At 39.9% G+C, this 14836-nt stretch overlaps 1 protein-coding gene across 5 annotated transcripts in view; it reads left to right on the top strand.

Moving 5' to 3' along the window:
* The window catches only part of LOC122974779 (voltage-dependent calcium channel subunit alpha-2/delta-1-like), a 103662-nt gene that overhangs the window by 36742 nt on the left and 52084 nt on the right, over nucleotides 1-14836 (top strand). For all 5 annotated transcript variants that reach the window (XM_044342713.1, XM_044342712.1, XM_044342711.1 and 2 more), the window contains exons 4-6: nucleotides 4179-4238; nucleotides 7697-7732; nucleotides 8548-8671. In XM_044342713.1, coding sequence (XP_044198648.1) covers nucleotides 4179-4238; nucleotides 7697-7732; nucleotides 8548-8671 — 220 coding nt within the window. The remainder of the gene's footprint in view (nucleotides 1-4178; nucleotides 4239-7696; nucleotides 7733-8547; nucleotides 8672-14836) is intronic.

The raw sequence follows: 14836 nt of genomic DNA, 5'->3' as shown, positions 1-14836 counted from the left end.
AAAATTTCTTGAAGTTCCCCTCCAGGCTTGTTATAAGATGTATATAAAATTCTCTACTTTGAATAATAATTTGTGTCTAATATGGTTTTTCCACAAAGCCAATTATCTCGTTAAAATCATTAAAATGACATCTACTCCTTCTCCCTCATAAAATATCCCAGACTCCATGAATATGCATGTAGTTTTAAATTCAAAAGTTTAACTACTGGACATGAGATGTCTCCTATTTCACTGAAAAGCCCATGGTCAGTGTATGTGCACTAGAGATTTCAAGTTTCCACATGGCACTTGTGAGATGTAAATGTCTTAAACTCAGACTTAAGGTGAGCTCAGTGAAACTTTTCCTCCTTCCATAGTTGAATCCTTTAGTTTTCTAACTCTGCACACACATCATTCTGCACAGTGAAGGTCAAACATGCAAGTGAAGTAACAATGAGCAAAACACATTTTTGTGTGTTTTTGTATTATTTAAATACACATATGGATCATTCATCATTTGTTATATTCTCACAAAACTACTGATGAAACTATAATTATATTTTACTTATATTCTTACTAGTATTTTTGCTTCAATCATTATACAGATGTGCTGCTTTCTGGCTACTGGGAAAATACATTTTGTTAAAAAAAAAAAAATCATCTAATTTTGATCTTCATGTAGTGACATCAGTAGGAGATTTAAGGTATTATGTACAGTGGACATGATTCATTTACTCCAAACAGAAGATGCATTCACACACATTCTGTGCATGTGCGTACAGTGGATTAATGGGGGATTTACTATAAAGCAGTCATTTGCAGCTTGTTAAACATTCTTTCTGGCTTGCTAATTGTTATTAATACAACTTTTTGTGGTATTTCTCCCTATTTTTAGTGTATGTGACTATAAACCTAATTTTCAGTTATAAATCTCTTCTACCCCAATGACCACTAGAAATTTGAAACTAAACGGATGGTACTAATGTTAGATGTGTCCTTGTTCCCCACACAAGAACTAGGCTGAGTCTTTTTTTTTTTTCAGGCATCAATCTATGCAGCATGAACCAAGCATAGATCATCTTCATTATCTGTTCTATAACTCATCAATACGCTCTCATTAGTCATTCTATAGCAGCTTGCTGATATCATAAAATGATACTCCAGCTCATTAACAAGGCCATATTTCTTGGCCTTGCTTGTTTATTCTCATTACTAACAGCACTTTCAAATGATAGTTTGTAGTATTTTCTGGATTAGGAGGAATATGTCACAACTTGGCCAACATACTATATGTTCATCCAAGTTTTTCTGACTTATTATCTGACATGTGTTCATGTGTCAGTCGCTGAACTTGTGTAGATTGTAAATGTGACACCTCTTGAAGGTATACCGTGCTGTGAAAAACGTGGAATCGACATGAAAGAAGGAAGAAAACGCAACAGTTGTTGATCTTTGACCCCTTGATCTGCTGTAGAGATCCTCATTACTGAATGGCTGTTCCTTCTTCTGTGTGTGTGTGTGTGTGTGTGTCTGGGCAGGTGTGTGGGCAGGTGTGTGGTCCCAAGAGATAATGTGTGTGTGTGTGCAGCTGCTTGAAATCCATCCTGACAGCTTTATATGTCTGCTGAAAGGAGTCAAAGGTCAGAGACAGCGTCAGCAGGTCTGTTATAGTCGTCGACCTGCAAAGAAATCTAAACTTTAAGTTTAAACTTTAAGTTTATTTAAAAAAACAGTCACATACACACTCAGAGACACACACATCATGTGATGAGTCTGGTGTAATCACTATTTTCTGTCTGATATATATCCTTAGCAACAGACCACGCATATAAAGCATCAACTTGAACACTTTGTTGAACTGGTCACACTGATTTTGCTCTCAGTGAAGTGAAAGAAACCTTTCTTTGTTCACATTTATGTCTGTCTCCCGCATTAATGCTGTCTCTCTCTCTCTCTCTCTCTCTTTTGAAAAGCAACTAAGCATTTTTGCTGAATCACTTTCGAAAGGAATCAAGTCACTTTACTCTCCTTTTCTTTACATCATGGTATTCCTCTTTGATAGCATACTGTACTGCTTTGGATTAACACAAAAATGTCCAGAAACAGTTGCATGAATGATGCATTATGCACTAAATAAAGCCTAAACTTGCACATAGCATGCCTTGCAGTTATGCTCTGCTGCCATCAACCTGACTGAAATAAACACTCACCTGTGAATACTGTGGCAATTCATTGCATCTTTGCAGTTTGCACACACACACACGTACACACACACACACACACACATTGTATTTCATTCTTTTGATAATGCTTTGAGCTTGAATAGGTGCGCTTTTAGAGTAAATCACCATTGATGGGTTTATGACCAGAGCATAAGTAGTTCATTAGATTGATTGAAACACACACTCCGCACTTTGAAACACACATTTTTTTTCTTTTTCACCAGTAATGACTTGACTTGCTTGGATGTGCAGTAAAAGGATCACCATGTAGACCCGACTGTCGAGACCCATAATCCTCAAAGAACTAGAAATGCTTTTGTGCTGATGCAAGATACTCTCAAACATAAAAGTCTAATGTAGCAATGAGAGGGTGGGTGACCAACTGGGAGGATGTATACCAGAAAAGTCACTTAAACGCAGCCCAATTTCTTTTCCCCTCAATTGAGGTGTACGTTTTTGCTGGCGCACACAAAAACACACAAAGATGTTGAGTATTCAAAATGCAGAAAAGCATTTCTCCTTTGCCATAACCACACAGCCACACACATAGTTCCTTTTCACCTTTGCTCCTCTGCTAGCCACAAGGTGCCACGTCTCTGACAACCGCTGCTAGATTTCCACCCTAATGAGACACAACCGAGCGGCTGTCGAGGTAACCGTGTTTCAGACCACAAGAGAGTCAGCCCCCGGCATGCATGGTGCACAGGCATAACGAGTGATCTCAAGCCAGATCTGCATAAGGGGGTTTCATTATCAAAATTTTGCCTCATTGCCAATTGATTATACGATCTGGGAGGCTTGGGGTGTTTTTTTTAAGGAAAAAGGGAGCAGTGTGGGAACAAGAGGCTAAAAAACGTATGACACTGTTGCTGTTTATTATGTGCTTTCCGAAGTTTGGGATCAAATTAAAGAATTGTTTGCATTTAAATGTTATTTTATCAAAATTTGACCTCTGAAATAATCAGTTTTTAACAAAAAGCTTTCTCGCTCTCTCAACCATCACATTGTTGTCTCTCTAATTATCTGATCAGATAAATTATGTGTACTTGATCTCACTGTGAAACTACATTGATATCAGCTAACTGGTAAGGCCTAATGAGTGAATCTAAAATTGAAAAACAAGGGAAAATGCTCAAGGGTGTCATCTTTTAATGTCTGATTTTGCACCCGATATCCCAGCATGCGATTCAAAAATCAGACTCTGTGTTGTCTTGTTTAATTTCACACCAGAATTAATTCAATAATTCATTGTTTCAACCCCCTCCTATTCTCATTTCAAAAATTGATTTACTCCCTTGCCCCCATCAAATCTCTTCTCTCACAGTGTGACTTGAAACCCCTTTCGTGCTGTACACATGAGCAGGAAGAGCTGGATTCGATATTTCCCAGGGGAAATTAATAGTACAGTGCGTTTCTGGACCAGGTACAGATTAAAAGCTGGTCCCATTATAAACCCATTAACCTAGTCATTAGGATCAGATATGGGGAACGGTGGAATAGGTGGGTGTCTAATTTTAGTGCAACAATGTGTCACAGCTAGTCCTAATTCACACTTGCAGGTGCTGAGAGAAAATAAGGTATTTTCCCTTGAACACACTGTTCCAGCGTTGGCAGCACCCTTTTTTGAGCTGCCATCGCGTTAGATGTCATGACTTCACATGTAACACTGATATTTAATTATGCATATTTTTTTTACTGCATTTATTTTTAAGATCACTGGGGATAGACATTTCTCCAGCTGACTTGCCCGTGGCTTTTTAAATTTATGAATCAACTAATGCAAATCTGTGTTGCATGTCTTCCTCGGATAAAGTGAAATTTAAGGCCAATGTTATTATCATGATGTTGACAGTAATGTAGCCTCAGAGCCACAAAATCTTAAATTCTGAGTTTTTACGGGAACACTGATTAAACATGGGCTAACATTCAGTATTTCTCTCTCCCTCTACTCTCCCTCCTCCCTTTCTTTTCTCTCAGAGGCTGGCCTCAGAAGCAGAAAAGTTTCAAATGGAGCACGTGTGGAGGGACGACAGTGAGGTGAGTGACTGGCATGAGCCTGATATGTTCATTGACACTGGCTGCATTACATACAGATCAAGTGGTGCCATGCACTCCACAAGAGGAGCAGGAGGAGGGGACATGTTATTCATGATCCAATATGATGGTAATAATTGGATGGCAAATCTCATTACAATGACAGTAGTGCCCTAATGACTTTATACAAGATTGAATTTCATTATTTCACAGAATAGGCAGAAAAAACAAGGCATGCTGGTGATGAACACGCACACACACGCACACTGCTCAGTCTCTGATGTTGTCCATTAATCACAGTATTAAGAATACATTAGAAGAGAACGTACAGCAGATTATATGAACACACTATTATTTTACTCATTCAATTACTTTACCTGATTGCTGGCCCAGTGAATGCTGCAGCCCATTCCACAATGTCAGCCTCCCTGAGAATTACAATGCAGCTCTCTCGCGGTTATTCACTGCCCGTGATATTGTGTTTTACAGTAGCTCTGGCCTTTTCATAATAAATGCAAATTGCAAATTTCCTTCTCCTGCTTTGCAGTGAGAAAAGCCTCTCGGCAGCCACTTAACAAATGACAAATGATATTGTGTGTACATTCTGTGGTGGAAGAACTTCAAAAGAAATTCAACTTTACCATTTAGCCTATTAGCTTTAAAAACTCTTCAGCGTTGTTTGCCAAACCTTAATGAGTCTTTTCCATTAAAAGTTTTCCATTACTCAACTTCTTGCATGCTGCCTTGCACTGAGAAAACAGGGAAAGGAAATGACTCTCTGGGGATAGATTAATTTATCTGCTGTATTACTGACTGAGTTTGATATTCCTTTGGCCTGGGATGCTTGGCTAGCGAATGTTATTAATTTTTTGGTTAATGTTTTGGGGATTTCTACATACCTGAACCAATTGGTGATGTGTGGATAGAGTGAATACTCAGGCTAAGAGCTCCAAGTCACTTTCTTTCCAGCCTCGCCATTTTCCATGAGTATGTATAGCTTTATATATGGCTTTTTGGACTCAGTAGAGACTTCTTCTGTTGGCCAGTGAGATCACTGTTTTTTAGTGATTGATATATTATATTGTGCATTAATATTTAATATTACAGAGCCAAGTCGATTGCAGTGGCCTTTATTTGCTTCAGTTATTCTTATTATTTTGTTAGACTTTTGCAAGGTTTGTGTCCTCTAAGATTGACAGATAAAAGTCTCTCCTCACCACATAACTCTGGCATGGTTGTTGTCATGTCAAAAAGAGAATGCGATTTTCTTGTATGTCTGCCTTAGGCTACACTCAGGTTAGCACTACATGACGTTTTATTTGTTTTTCAGTCTTCAGCATCAGCAAAGAGGCTGATGAGCACTGTGCATGTGTGTACGCATGTCTTTTCTGTGTGTTTTTACAAAGCATACAGGCTGTCTAATTTGGTGCTGGTCAATATATTCCAGTAAAATCTTTATATTTTCTGATATAACATATTCATTATGTAGTACAGTCTTAACAACACCTTTGCAACCAAGCAACTTTGGGTTTGATAAATTTAGAACAGCGATTTAACATTTTAATTATCTAGCCTAAATAAATTTCAAAAAAATGATGAATATATATTTTCATATTGTTGATTCATACCTTTGTTGCCTTGAACATCAACAAGTATACATGTTAAGTGGATTTGCACTGTAGTAGATCATAAGTATTAGAAATGCCAAGTGGAGCATCCTGTCTGTGGTGTGAGTGTTTTTGTTTTTGTGCATGCGTCTGTTTTCTGACACCTTTGATAACTGAGCCAGTACTGCTGGGCACCTCTCCCTGCTGACTTCAAACACTTAAAAGCTGTGGAACCACATACTTGTGTGTGTCTGCTCAGTGTAATATAATGACTTTGGCCCTCTTTACACTGGGTATTGAAACACAAACTGTATCCAGCTACTTTACAGAGACCAATTTTCCAAATGAAAAATTGTGTTTGAAAGTTCTTGTTGTCTGCACTCTGATTTGATCAGATTTGATTGATTTATCTCATTTTTATGTATGAGTAGGCTTGGAGGTGGCACCGTCAAAAATAAACATTGTGGATCATTAAATGTGATACAGCTTCTATTAACTTTGAGGAGAAAAAGGTCATCTTTTACGAGTCTTTCATAAGAGGCCACCGGGGGTTTTGACAGACCAATGTTTGCAACTGCTGTCTTTGCAAGGGCAAAGCACCATAACTGGTGGAAATGGATCATGTTTAAGTCTTCCAGTAAGTGGGTGGTATATTGAGTGAGTCATTATGTTTTTACAAATGTAGACAAGGACTGCAGCTACACCTGGCAGAGATTGGATGGCAATACATTAACAGGCATTTGCCTTATCCAGACAAGATAAACAGACACAGTTCATATTTTAATATCAGGTAAGAGTGGGATCACAAGTGTGCATCACACCAGCCATGACATGGCACAGAAGTAATGACATAAATGATTTATTTACTTTACAACCCTTCCTCTCCCTTCATCCCTTCCTCTATCTCTCTCACATTAAGTGTTTTTGCGCACAGTGGCCTCCCCTAAGGGGTGAGATGGTGTGACCTTGGTGTGATCATCACCTCTTAAGGTGCAGAGTAACATAAGCTGACAGAGAACATCATGGGACGGTCTCTTCTTATCAGCTCCTTTGTATGTTTTCTTGCTTCCATGTGCATATTAGCATATGCGCAACACCTACTCTTTGAACATACACTTTGACTAACACATCTCCTCATGTCAAAACAGCAAAACAGAGAGCAGATGCCAGAGGTTCACAGAGTTTACACAGCTGAATCACTTATTCTGAGCTAATTGCAATCTGTTTGAGCTATAAGGTAACTGTAGCAGTGGCAGGAGGAGTCACAGATCCGTTTGAGTTGCTTTCCTGTTGGCTTACAGCTCCAGAGGTGGTAGGCAGGTGGTGGGAGTCAGTGAACCAGCTCTTTGGTTCCAGGGCATCCTTATGTCAGCAGCTAGGCTAGCTCGTTAGCGCCATGCTCGCCTGTGTACTGACAGGAAGCCCAGCAGTGTGAGAGCAAAACACCACCACTTACTTCACTGATCCTCAGTGTCAAACACAGACCACTGCACTGCAAGGAAACATAGCAAGATTCAAATTATAACCACAGTTCCAGATGTGTACCTTTTTATAAAAAAAAAACAAACCCAATAGATATGGTACTTTTCTTACTATATTTTTAGAGTAAGAACCACTTTTTTTAGCATCTTTAGCAGTTAGTCAATTTGTCCATCTATTCACTCATTGGTATTTTTTGGTGCATGGCAAGATATCTGTAAAATAACAGCCAGATTTCCATTAAATTTGTTGTTGATAGAGAATGCTAATATTTTGGTGACTTCATTACATCATTTGTGCATTTAAAGATAGCATTTCCAACATTCAATCATGTGTTGCTCATCTTTTCCTGTTTCTCTTTCCATCTCCTTGCAGTCCGACAAAATTGTTTACTACAACTCCAAAGATGACGTAAGTATAACTTCGATCCCACTATTGTGATCTTCTGTCAGTGTTATTGGAGATTCAGATTCACAGACAAAACCCCACATGCAAACTCAATCTAGCCCTCCAAAGATTATTACCATGGCAACCTGATAGTACATTTTATTGATAGCTTGTAAGAATCCTCCATACATTTTATCTGAATCCTCATCTTTAGTCCTGCTTAAAATCTATGAAAAAGAAGTTTAGATACTGTATGATTGTGTTGCATCTGTAAGAATTTGTTATATCCATACAGTACTATTATTAAGTATCTTTGTGTGTGTATAAACAGGGGTCTTTTTTATGTGTTAGAGCACATTCATGTTTTGGGCCCCACATTCAGAAAGCTTTGTGTATTCGTGAGATACTGAATGCCTCCCCTGGCCTCAGACGTCATCTGTCTGCTCTGATAAACAGGGATCAGCTTCTAATTCCTCTCCACTGTCCCAGTGGGAAAGAACCACACACCCACAGCACACTAATGTCACTCTGTATTTGACTGACAAGCCCTCTCCCCTTTTTTTTGCTTTCTCTCTGTGGATGCCTGGGTTTATGTTTCACTGCCTAACATTTAGATTCTCAGTTTCTGAATCTTGCTGTCTCTTTCTTCTCTTTCTGTCTGTCAGTAGTGATATTTCATTGACTACTCAACATTGACATCTTGTCATTCACAGTGACAAAAAGCTGCATATACAGTATGTTTACAATCTGAGGGTGCGTACACATGCACAGACCCCTCTTAAGCCAAAAAAAAAATGCTTTGCAAGATGGTTTCAAAACTTTGTTGTTTCTTTGTGCAGCTAAATCAGACTGAGAAGAAGAACCGATATGTTCCAGATGATTTCCAAGTTGACCCTGACTTCAAACGACTTGTCTCCTACAACACCACCGCTGTCCATATCCCCACGGATATATATGAAGGCTGTAAGTTGAAACACACATACACATGCTTTGTAGAAAAATGCATAATCACTCTCTATTACAGATTGTCATACACAGCAAACCCCTCCACCCCACTCTCTGTTTATCTGTATCCCTGTCATCACTATTTCCAGTATCTACAGTATGTTCCCGTGATGTGGAGTCCAGCCTCCCATTACTGTCTGCAGTGTAGACAGTTCCACACCGAGGCTGGATCATTCTAGTCTATATATAGCCCAGATACAAGCCATTGGCCAGTACACTCTTGCCCTCTCTTTACACTGGTCACCAGCTGCTCCTTTCTCGCTCGTTCATTGCTGGCCCTGCTGACCTCTTTGGACAGTTACACAGAACGTCAAGGACTGCACCAATGATAGGCCTACTTGTGGGTGTTTCACACTTGCGTGAAGCAGTTATTTTGGTGTATTTTTCACACACTTACATTCACTTCTCTCAGCGTGTATGCATAATTTTCTTGGTCACTGTTTTCATCAGATAAACACAATGTTGTGCACAGTTTTATTTTTTTAATTTTAGCCATGATAGCTAGTTTTGGCTCTAGGGATGACAAAGTCAGATTTATTGCCTTGACCCTCATGGTTCCCAACCTAATTTGGTGATCCCCTTTTCCTCTAGTGCCAACTTGAGGTTGACATTTGTGGTTGTGAGTGAAATGTCTCAACAACTATTGCCATGAAATTTAGTCAAGACATTAATGTTCCCCTCAGGATAAATTATAATCAGTTTGTTTGATCCCTAAAGTTTTCTGTCTACTGCCATCATCCGGTCAAAATTATAATGTGCAATACTTGCAAAACAGAAATACCTGCAAAATTAATGACGTTCATGTCAACATCAAGTGTAATTTGTATTTAGTCCTAATTAGCAAAGGATAGATAGAAAAGGATAGCATGCTAAGATGCTAAAGATGATGAACAAAGTAAACATCATAATGTTAGCATTGTCATTGCGTGTTAGCATTGTCATTGTGAGCATGTTAACATGCTGATGTTAGCATTTAGCTCAAAGCAAGACTGTGCCTGATTATAGCATCACCGAGCCTTTAGCTTGGTTGTAAACTTTCAGTCTTATTAATGTTTTCATTTTGACAAACAAGAACATATTAGAAGTAGAGGAAATGCCATTCCTATTATAGAACAAGATTTTCCTGTATACATAGCAGGGGCAGCCGCACGCAGAAGTATAATATGTCCTTGCTCAGAGGGTTCGTGTGAAAAATCAACCCTTTGACCCTACCAGTGCTTTTCCTGACAACACTGACATGTCTGCTGTTTCTTTTTTCCCTTGACTACTGTATGTGTACATTTTTAGGAGCAGCAACAGCTGGGAGTAGTAGTTGCAAAGGATAGAGGATTATTGAACATATTCACATGCATCATGCACTGTTGGCCGCTGATCATCCCCACTTGGACAAGTGGGGTTCAAGCGCTCTAGAGGGCTTCAGTACTTTCAGTACTTGTCGAGGAATATCAGACTAACCTCATTTACATAAAGCTATCACACTTTCTCTGATTTTTTTCTCTCACATCAAGCTGATTTAAAGTTAATCACATACAGGGCCATAACTTTCTACGGGTATCCGTCCGCTCTGGAGCTAATCCCAATATGCGCTGGACATAATGCAGGAAAACAAACTACACAGGCCACCAGTCAAAGTAGATTTAGACTACAATAATTAAATCTGGTGTAATAAAGAATGTCATTAGTGAATGTGGCCAGCCTTTAACTCTTTCAGACAAATTTAAGTAGTCAAGAGCCACATAATTGGACTTTTATTCATCATGACCTTACAGTGTCAAATTAGAAATGGACATTATACTGTTAGATTAATGTTAGCGTTAGTGTAATGGTTTTTGCATGTTTATCTCAAAGTCAGTTTACTCTTTGACTCACATCAATGCTGATACCGATCTAAATTGAGCCTGCTGTAGTTGTTCATCCTGATTTCATGATGAAGAGAAAAGGTGATTGATACTGTAAGGTTCTTACCTCTGTATTTCCTTACACACATTAGTCTTTCCTTTTGCCTGTGAATTGAAAACAATAAATAAGCATAGGCTTTCTGTGTCCAAGCTAAATGGACTAGTGTATAAGTGGATGACTATATATACAGACAGGACTATATACACACACATCCTCTGGGTTATTAGAATTTTATTCTAGGACACTGGTGAGTACAATCCAAGGACAGATGCACAAACATAAGGATGCAGGCATGTCTTGATACACACTGAACATGACAGTACAGGTCGTGTCCTTCGATGCAGACAAACAATCATACATGTAGACACACTTAGTATGGCAAGAAGGAGACTTAGCAACAAGGGGACACAGACAGGATTCCAGTAAAGGGACAAAACATGACAGTAAGCTTGTGATGAGACCAAAGAGTGAATTTTAAATTAGTATTGACATGTGATCTCACTGTGATAACCCTAATGGAATCTAGGTAAACCCATGGAAATGCAATGTCAGCCCAAGGTTTAAGGAAAGTTAGTAATGCATCATTACATGTTACATACTTATTTATATATATAAGTTATATGTGATTCAGTTGGTATCAAAACAGTTAAGCAATTTCATTATATCCAATTTCCTTATTATATATGAGCTCATGGCCTCAGCATTGATTGAACATTCAATATCAATTTCTGTAATGATCGTCACACTGGGTTTGCTAAATGCGGTGGACTCAGTCACATGACTTTAATGCCCTTATAGAGCCAGTCACTCCACATAAGTTGGACTATAAATGTGCAGAGTGACGGGCCTCTGAGGCCCCTGACTGTGCAGACATTTTTGTCATTGCCAAATGGCCAAATGCACTCAGTTATTTTTACAAGCAGCAGTTATAATGATGAAAGGGCGGGAGGGTGGGTAGGAGTGTTGGAGGAGGGGGTTGTTCCCAGTGTGATTCATCGGTCTGTCTTTCTCTCTCTTTCTACAACTATATTTGCCTGTCTCTTTCTTTCTCATTCCCCATCTATCTATTCCTCTCTTATTTTCTCCATGTTGTGCATGTTTTGCTTAATGCAGCTCTTTTTTATTACGAGTGTTGCTTTGCAGAATTCTGTATGCAGGGTCTCAATTGGATGCCTGCAGAATTTGTTGTATATGTAGTCTTCCAAACCTTCAAACCTTGCAATTTGTCCAATAGGTGATTCAACATTTTTGAGCCAGGTGCATCTGTAAATCAAATTTTGTTAGACTCTTGCATGGACTCCACCTACCAGCAGCTCCACAGCTCACTAATTAACACCTTATATGTTGTTTGTTTAATCAGTAGAGCCAACCTTTGCTGCATGTCATAACCTTCTCTCTCCTCCCATATTTCCTGTCCTGCACTGTTGACTGTCAGAGGCAAAAATGCCCAAACAAAAGCTTAAAAGCTTGTGATTTTTAATTTAACAGTTTTATTGCACTTATAAATTATAACTGTCCTCTATTTGCAGTAGTCTGACTTAAAGGTTGTGTGGCATCTGTTTGATCTTCAGGCTCCGAGGCATGTAGTGGAGGGTGGGGTCTGGGTGGAGCTCTGGTTATCACAGCACCGTAGCTGGGCTGGTGTTGGTGCTCTCTCTCTCTTCTTCTTTCTCTCCCTCTCTCTCTCTATCTCCAAGGACAGGCTGCCACATCGATGCCACTCCGGCTGGCCAGCACTGTCAGCGTTGCCATAGCAATGTGTGTGTGTGTGTGTGTGTGTGTCTACAAGAAGACACACACACTTGGACACACCCTGGTGTTCTATCTTGTTGTGTGGAGGAAGGACTGGTAACTTGATTAGGGGACTTTGTCTAGACAAGACGGGCGTCCTTGTGGCTTTTACTGATGCTGAAGGAGAGATGTGTCATCCACCTCTTCGTCTTTAATTTGCGGTACACTTCCTCTGCATCCCCACCCCCTTTTTCTCCTTTTCCCTTCCACTTGCTTGGTTCCTTCCCTTTTTTTCTGTTTTTCCCTTATGCTTGCTTGGTTTCTTCCGTTTTCCCGTCCTTTGTCACCTTTTGTCTTTTACTTTTCTTCAATCCTCCTCACTGCCTTCATCTTTCTGTCCCTTCCCTCTCTTCCTCTACTGCTCCTTCACCCCACCCACCATCCTCTCCTCCTGCCATCCCTCGCTCTACTTTATTAAGCATATTAATAGTGGGGTGTGTGGAGACAAATGTGTTACTGTCTTTCTCCCCCGCATTAGTCCCGCTGATTAGAATCCATTCTCCCTGCTGATCCAGTGTGGGTGGTCAGAAAGGGATTCATTATCATGTTTATGTGTGTGCGTGCATGCACATTGGAAATGAATCAGAGTTTATGTGTTTAAATGTGTTTGAAAGAGGAAGAAACACTTGGGGTGTGAGAGTCGGTGTGTGTGTGTGTGTGTGTGTGTGTGTCACATCACATGCACCTACTGTACTGTATATGGATCTCGTGGCTGCGTATGCGTGTCTTCCCGCTCATTAAGCAGATTGGCGTGGACGAGATGAGAGGAGAGTGTTGCGGCCTTGGCAGGAGATCCGAGGCTCGTCTGATGCCCGTTTGCATCAACGCTGTGTGGCACCTGTCAGCCCGAGACACGCACACACTGTGACGTGCTGCGATACTGTGACACTGTGTGTGTGTGTGTGTGAGTGTGTTGGTGTTGAAGTCGTGGTCCCTGTGGCAAAGCTCACAGCATATAAATTGATTTTTTTTTTCTATTTGCACTCTTATGCCACTTGATACACGTCCTTTTTTATTTGCAGTGCTCAGTGCCAAACTCTGAGATATCTTAATCTCCATCTCGCTCTCTCTCTCTCCACATCCTTCTTTACGCTTTCCTTCCTCCTCCCTCCCTCACTGTCTTTATGTCTGCGACCTCTGTCCTTGCAACAAGTTGGATGCCTTCCCAGGATGTTCTAATCAGCTTATTGGGATTCGCGTTTGGATTCCCCTCCAACTCTCCCTTACAATCTCCAACAAAGTGCACTTTCTTTCCTGTAATCTTATTTTAACCATCCATAAAACTTGACATCTAAAGAAATCTAAAGGAGATTTCAATGATGTCACATACTGACAGTAGTTGTTTAAAGTCTTTCCTGATTATCCCATACCAACAGGTGGAAATTTTGCCACTTCATGATCCAAGCAAGGGTTAAAAAAGGGTCGACTGTCAATCAATAAGACAGCCGTCTGGATGTGTGTTGTGTGAGTAATTGCTCCTGCTGTGCAACAAGACAGTGCACAAGTCCTTTTTATAGTCTCAAGGCAGTAAAGATTACCAAAAAGGCTTTTCTTACCTTCATGACCTCAACTCTTTCTCATGCTACAGCAGTAAAAATGGCAGTCGAGCGTGTGTGTGTGTGTGTAAGTTGAGTCTACATAGTGTGTGTGTGCGTGCTGATGTCCATATCTCTTTATCCCTTGCCTCTGGCTATAACTGCTAAGAGTGTGTTGCATGTCTTTACGTAGTACATCTTTGTATAACCCCTTGGGTAGGTTTTACACATACTCATAACAACTATACACTTCTGTGGCATCACCAATTGCTCACCTATTTGTCAGATGGTCACCACACAAAACCCCCTGGCATACATAATTATATCTATATCCAATGCTCCACTATGTCATTTCTTTTCCTGTTTCCTTCCATCTTTCCCTTCTCTCCATCCTCTTTTATTCATCAGCCCCATCGTGTGTCTGTAAAGGCAAGGACAACATCATGAATTTTTGGCCGATTATCATTAATTATTCCTTCTGGTCAAGTTACCGCCTGTCGTTTACGACAGAAAACCGTTAACATCGGAGGTAGAGGGAGAAATCTAACTTGAAAAAGACTGTCCTGATAGCAATAAACTAATGTAGAGTGCTGTGAGTGAGAATTATTTTAGAATCTCTGCAGAGTCACAGCTCAGCTTAGGTTCACCTTCACTCTTCAGTCTTCACACCTCAGTTTACTGTTGTTGCTGTTTTCCACATCTCTCCATCCAACATAAGAGTTGTTCCGCATCAACTCTTTCCCACAGTTTCTTTTTCTTTTCAATGCATATTTCAGGATTAATTGGGGAGGCAAATTAATTTGATGGATGTCTGTTTTTGTTTTGTTTTGGTGAAAATCTGTGGTCTTGTTGAGTAATTAGGATACAGTAACTGGAATGTGTCAATGTGGTGTGTAAA

Source organism: Thunnus albacares, chromosome 23, assembly GCF_914725855.1.
Source record: "Thunnus albacares chromosome 23, fThuAlb1.1, whole genome shotgun sequence".
Lineage (NCBI taxonomy): Eukaryota > Metazoa > Chordata > Actinopteri > Scombriformes > Scombridae > Thunnus > Thunnus albacares.
Note: the sequence above shows the minus strand (reverse complement) of the source record. Positions and strands in the feature narration are given on the sequence as shown.